This window comes from Barbus barbus (assembly GCF_936440315.1).
Source record: "Barbus barbus genome assembly, chromosome: 43".
Classification (NCBI taxonomy): Eukaryota; Metazoa; Chordata; class Actinopteri; order Cypriniformes; family Cyprinidae; genus Barbus; species Barbus barbus.
In genome coordinates this window covers 1,991,530-1,997,529 of record NC_136721.1, presented here as the reverse complement: position 1 = coordinate 1,997,529, position 6,000 = coordinate 1,991,530, and the positions used below count along the sequence as shown (strand labels likewise).

At 37.2% G+C, this 6,000-nt stretch overlaps 1 protein-coding gene across 1 annotated transcript in view; it reads right to left on the bottom strand.

Annotated features, from left to right (window-relative positions):
• Positions 1 to 230: 230 nt before the first annotated feature.
• The window catches only part of LOC306862924 (follistatin-related protein 4-like), a 181,537-nt gene continuing 175,767 nt past the window's right edge, over positions 231 to 6,000 (bottom strand). Inside the window, exons 15-16 of the mRNA XM_079406030.1 lie at positions 2,022 to 2,131; positions 231 to 1,869 (exon numbers count right to left, since the gene is read on the bottom strand). Of these exons, the coding sequence (XP_079262156.1) occupies positions 1,167 to 1,869; positions 2,022 to 2,131 (813 nt within the window). The 3' untranslated portion in view covers positions 231 to 1,166. The remainder of the gene's footprint in view (positions 1,870 to 2,021; positions 2,132 to 6,000) is intronic.

Genomic DNA, 6,000 nt, shown 5'->3' with positions numbered 1-6,000 from the left:
TCTGATGCACCAAATGAGTTTTTATCTAGCACAGTGCACCTCATTGCCGAGCTATTTCTATTTAGCAAGAATATACTTTTCTTTCATTGCTATTTGCTAGTCTATTTTTTAGCTGGTTGTTTGAATGCAATATACGAATATAGGACTGCTTCAATGAAACTGAAGTTTGTGTTTAGACAGAACTGATGCAAAAAAGCCAAAAGAAGATCGACACACACTTTTTTTTCTTTAATGGCAGGTGTTTCCATTGACTTTTATTGTGTTCAAACTGAGCTAATGTTATTTTCTATCCCCTATGCCTTTACACAAACCTCTGCATTTGAACATATTCATTCAGACATTATGTAGTATGTTTATTAAACCATTTTCCTGCTTCACACAATGGTTTTCTATCCTTGTAGTGGGGACATTTGATCAAAATTTGACCAACACACACCGTATTTCTAAAAGAAATCATTTAATTAAAAAGCAAATATTTAATATAGGATTTGTCCTATATAATGTCCCCAAAGGGAGGTCAGCTGTAGCAAATTGTTTTGGGGTGACGGTGTCCCCAAAGTGTAGCTCCACAAAAACAAACCCACACACAGCGAGAGCTCTGAGGATGAGTACTCACCTCATTACAAAAATGAAAATGCAAAATATTATTGTAACGTGTTTATTATAACGAAGTGTACTAATAACTGTAAAACAAAAGCTGCTGAATTGTGTGATCAGAAACACTGGGATGAGGCAAACAACAGTTTTCTACATTGACAAAATGAGACATGACACTGACGGACACATTTCCTGCAGTGACTATATATAACAAGTGAACCCACTGAAAAAAAAAGAAAAACACTCAAACTTTAAAAAGCATTGTGCATAGTTCAGTCATCACCTAACCTGTCTGATGCTTAACGCTATTTCTGCTAACAAGGAAGTGCAAAAAATCATCAAATTAGTTCACTGTTGCACTGAAGGGTGTCCTCGTTCGTTTCCTTGTTGTTTAAGGTTTCTTGTCATTGAATGTGTGTGTATGTGTGTGTACCTATACAGAAACCCGCATGTGTGTTCGTTTAACTCACTACTAGGATTGAGTCCGTTCGCATCCCTTAAAGGTTTTCCCAAGCTTTGGCCCAGTCGGCCGACGCAATCCTCTGCAGAACCGGCCCGCGGTACGCCGCTCATACCTCGCCCACCCAGACCACTGTGTTCCCTCTCTTGACGTCTGACACCTCACAGTGAGGGCCGCTCTGTTTGCCGTCCAGAACGAACAGGGACTCGGCCGACGACGTGACCAAGTAGCGTCCAAACACCCCGCTGGAGACCACCACCCTGTTGGCGTCTCCCCAAGGCCAGCTGCTGGCCGGAATAGGATCCTTGACATCCTCGATTGCTTTCGTTCTTCCCGACGCCAGGTCCGAGAAAACCAACTTGGAGCCCTGCGCCGAAGAGGCCACGATCATATACTGGTTGGCCTCTGTGAAGGATGGCTGAAACTCCAAGTCTGCGAGGGGAATCGAGACGTCCGCTTCGTGGCCAGTCCGCAGCTCACCGCTGAAGGAGACGGTCTGGACTTGGAGCTTTCCGTGTTGCTTGTCCACGGAGACGACGAAGCGACCGTCCGGAGAAACAAACGGCCGGCCGTTGATGTTGGGATTGGGTCCAATCACCACGTCGCTTACACTGTCGATGAGAAACTGTGAGCTCGGGGCCGAACGGTCCTCGACTTGGCACTCGATAAAATAGTAGCCGCTTAAATGAGTGTAGGCCATGCTGGCTGGGATACAGCTATAGTTCTTCAGACTGATGGTCTTGACGAGATTCAAGGTCTCAAGGTCGATTTTATGCACCGCGGGCTCCGATTTTAAGTAGACAAAGCCAAACCTGAGATGACAATGGTCAAAGACAGGTTAATGATCTTTCTGCGGATTTATTAAATGCTGCACTTTTAATTATAACGCTTCCCATTTTTGGAAGAATTATGTGGAAAATCTGACAGAGGTCATGCACGCTGAGCAGTGACGATCGTTTCATACCTTACGTGGGTGATAATGAGGTTGGTGGGAGGGATGTAGAAGTCCTCCACTCCTTCAAATGGAGTACGGATGATCTGACGCTGCTCCACCGAGCTAGCAGAAGTGATCACCTTAAAAAATGGAAGAGAGTAAAAAGATTATTACAACCAGGACCAACAGCCGGTGACTTCTGAAAATATACAGGCTGTGAAACTGTATGTGCAATTTTTCATTAAAACAGGCAGAACAAATTGGGAAAACATGTAATTGCAATTATTATTTTTTAATTCATGTTATAAGACACTGAAAACACTGTTATCTTGAGTGGCTTGTTATAAGATCACACCACTTCACTCTGAATCATGCAGCACATCAGATTTTTATCTGATTTTTCACAATGCAGTTTTTAAGATTTAATTATCCAACAATGCCTGAGAAAGCAACAAGGCTTAGTATGAGTTAATAACTGGTGAGTAACACTGTTTAATTTATTTGCCAACGCTGGTTTTTAACTCACATTTGTCATTGGTAAAGATCTTCAGTAATTCTTGCTTTGATATTTTATTATATAACAGTAAGACATTCATTAATTTACTGTATAAGTACAGCTTTCAGCAGTGGTATAATACTCCCATGCAGCCTTCATGCCAAGTGTTTAATCATGTCTATAATGCTTTCTCTGCTCCCTTTACAGATAATTATCGTGTATCATACTTCCTAGCTTCTCCTCTGGTCACATTTTTACAGAAAAAGTGCACTGAAGAGTGTTAAGAAACAGACATGAAAGTGAACTCTCTTTAAGTGCATGTTTTATTAATATTATATTATCTGCAAATTGTTTTTTAATCAGAAAGGCATTGTCCATGCCATATTTGTATTTATAATATGTTATTGGATATTTAATGTCTTTACAGCAATATTCATATAAAAAAAACAATTCTCAAATGCGGATATAGGATTGCTATCCGACCACTCAGAAATTGTGCAAAGAAAGTTCAGACTTACCTTATATTAATAAAGGTTTTAGTACATTCACTTGTTACCCAGCAGATACAGTACTACCACAATAATGATGATACTGGAAGTTTAGTTTGGAATTCACAACGGTTTTATTAAAAGAGCTTATAAAGTTGATAAAAATGCCACTGTTGGCTTCAATGCAGATGATTATGAATGCAAACGATGATTTGTGAATGTGTGTGATGAGTGTAGGATCAGAGCCAAGTGCACACATGCAGCTCTATCTCCCCTCATTTGTTTAATCTAATGAACTGACAAACAGGTTCAGATGTTTGACTAAGAATATTAAGCCATTAAAAAAATGGTTTTGATATTTCACCTCTCGAGCTGAGCACTGCCTCCGGATACTCCGGGCCCGACAAATTGCCCGTGCCCGGGTCAATTACTCTCATTCGAAATGAGTTGAATATTATCAAGCCATTTATTTGTGGTGTGAATCCATATCCCCTGCAGTCAATTATGCAGCTTCCCTCTAAAAGTGCTCTTTAGCGTTTCTGAGTGATTCATAGCAAACGCCTTCATTATTCTGTGCGGCTGGCGCTCTGTGGGCATGCTGAACATGCAAACACACCTGAGGACTTTCCCGCTATTTAATAAATCATGAATTATTCATGTGTATGGGGGCTGGAATTACACATTGTATGTTAAATAAAAAGCCTTTCATTTGCTCTGTCTTTGAGGCTGTGTGATTCTCAGACGTGTGCGCTGACATGAGGACAGCCGAGATCAAACCTGGCAAAGAATAAAGCGGGAAGCGGGCAAATTTTTTTCATGCAGCAGAAAGCGTCTTATTTGCCTGCAGCTCGAGTCAGGAGCTCTGACACTGAACTGCACTGTGTAGAAACTGTTTTCATTCAGAAATTGCTCGTAAATTTTACAAACAAGTAATGCACTGAATTAAACATGAAATTTTGATAAAACCGAGATTTTTGTTTTCTACCATTTTTTTTGTCTTTGTTTAATAATCTTTGTTTACAACTTTGGAAAATATTTTTTTTTATAGAGCAATTAATTCACATAAAATTAATCTTCATAATGCATTAAAAAAATTTAAATTTCGGGTTGTTAGAATCATTATTTTCTAAAACAGTCATAACTTAAGATTTAAAGATTATTAAAGATTTTTCAACTGAAACCATATTGTGTCAGATCAGCAACAACAATGAGTAAAAATTAACGTTACCACCATTTTTAACTAATTAAATGAACAACAACAACAAAAAAACCCCAACAAACTATGATGCAATGTATATAGTATTAACGAGAAAAGTTAGTTGAATAAATAATTTTATGAAATTTATATGTACATATATAATCAGGGTTCAAATTACGCAGTGACCATTTTTTATGTTTTAAATAGGGCTGTAAAGTGATTGTTTAAAAGAAAAACTATTTATATAATGTGCCGATTAATTAATCTCATTAATGAGATTAATTAACATGCACATCATGTGCTAAGTTATTAAAGATAATAGTTAATTTAGTGTTATTGTGTTAATTTACAAAAAAAATAAAAAATACTGAATAGACATTACAAAAAAGTAGCTTTAGAAAGAAATATTTGAATTCAACATACAAAAATACAAATAAAGAGTGAAATATTGAATTATAAAAAAAAAAGAAACTGTACTCTAAATATAAAACCAAAAGCGTCAGTAGGTGGTGGCAAATCCCTGTCTTAAGTGAGTCATTCATTGATTAGTTCAAACGGCTGACTCATTCAGAAACGAAGCAAGTGACTGCCTTTATGAGTGGTTCACTGAATCATTGATTCACTCGATTCGTTTAAAAACGTGGATTCATTAATGAAACACCGCTGTGTGTTGATCAGAGATGCACAACAGTTCTCCTAGAAATTCATTTTCATTATTGAAATGATTGACAATGTGTCTAAAATGTAATTATTCACACCGTTACCTTATCTTAATTTTTAGGTAAAAACTTTTATGTAACCTATTTTTGTCTTTCTAACAGCCAGTGATGATTCTGAAAGAAAACACGCAGTGTTTGTTATAGTAACACATGCAACGTTCACACTGACAGAACCGCGTGCTTGTATTTCAGCGGTGCTGTTAATGTTATGTTTATTTTAGCAAATAGTTTGCTCCATAAATTCAGTTCAACAGCATTAAATTGAAGAGGGTCAACTTGAATCTACACATGCATTTTAGGTGGTCTTACTCCTTCCAAGCAATAAATGCACGTCTTTGAATGAGTGCTGATGCATATTCTTCAACCGATCATGTAATGCCAATACGACCCATTTCAGGGGCTGCCAAATTTACATATTAAAATCAGTCAGGGCTATAAAAATGCATATTAATATCTACAAATAAATCTCCATATTAGCGTAGGCTAGACTTCTTTCTATCTGACCCCCCCTACATCTAGTTTTGATGTCCATCAGGGGGGATAAAGCCTTTTTTAGGGGGGTCAGACCCCCCAACCCCCCCCATAATTCGCACCCTGCATATAATCTGAGATTTACCAGTATTAACCCTAGTTCCTTAATTCCATTGAACTCCTGATTGCTCAAATTTATGAAATTTATGAAACCTACCTATTTATTTCTAACAAAACAACATAATTACAACCTAAATATAACTATGAAAATGTTTCAAACAACATTTTAATTGCATAAACTTTCACTTTCAGATTAAAAAATCCATCAGGTTTTCATGCTGCAGTGGTTCATCATAGACATACAGTACATATCCATGTTTGTTAAAAACATGAACAAAAACCAAATTCAGTGCCAAAAGTAACGTGTGAGATAACACTAATATAACTTCATAGATAACTTTACAAAAAACATATTTGACACCAAATGGTACTCCACATGCCCGGTCAAAATGCATGAAACATGTAACTGAGCACGAAACATAATTTTTTGGTTATATCTCCGTTTAGAATTTATCTATTTAGAAAAATAAATAGTGTATTTAGGGTCTTAATGCATATGCAAAGTTTTATTCCCTTA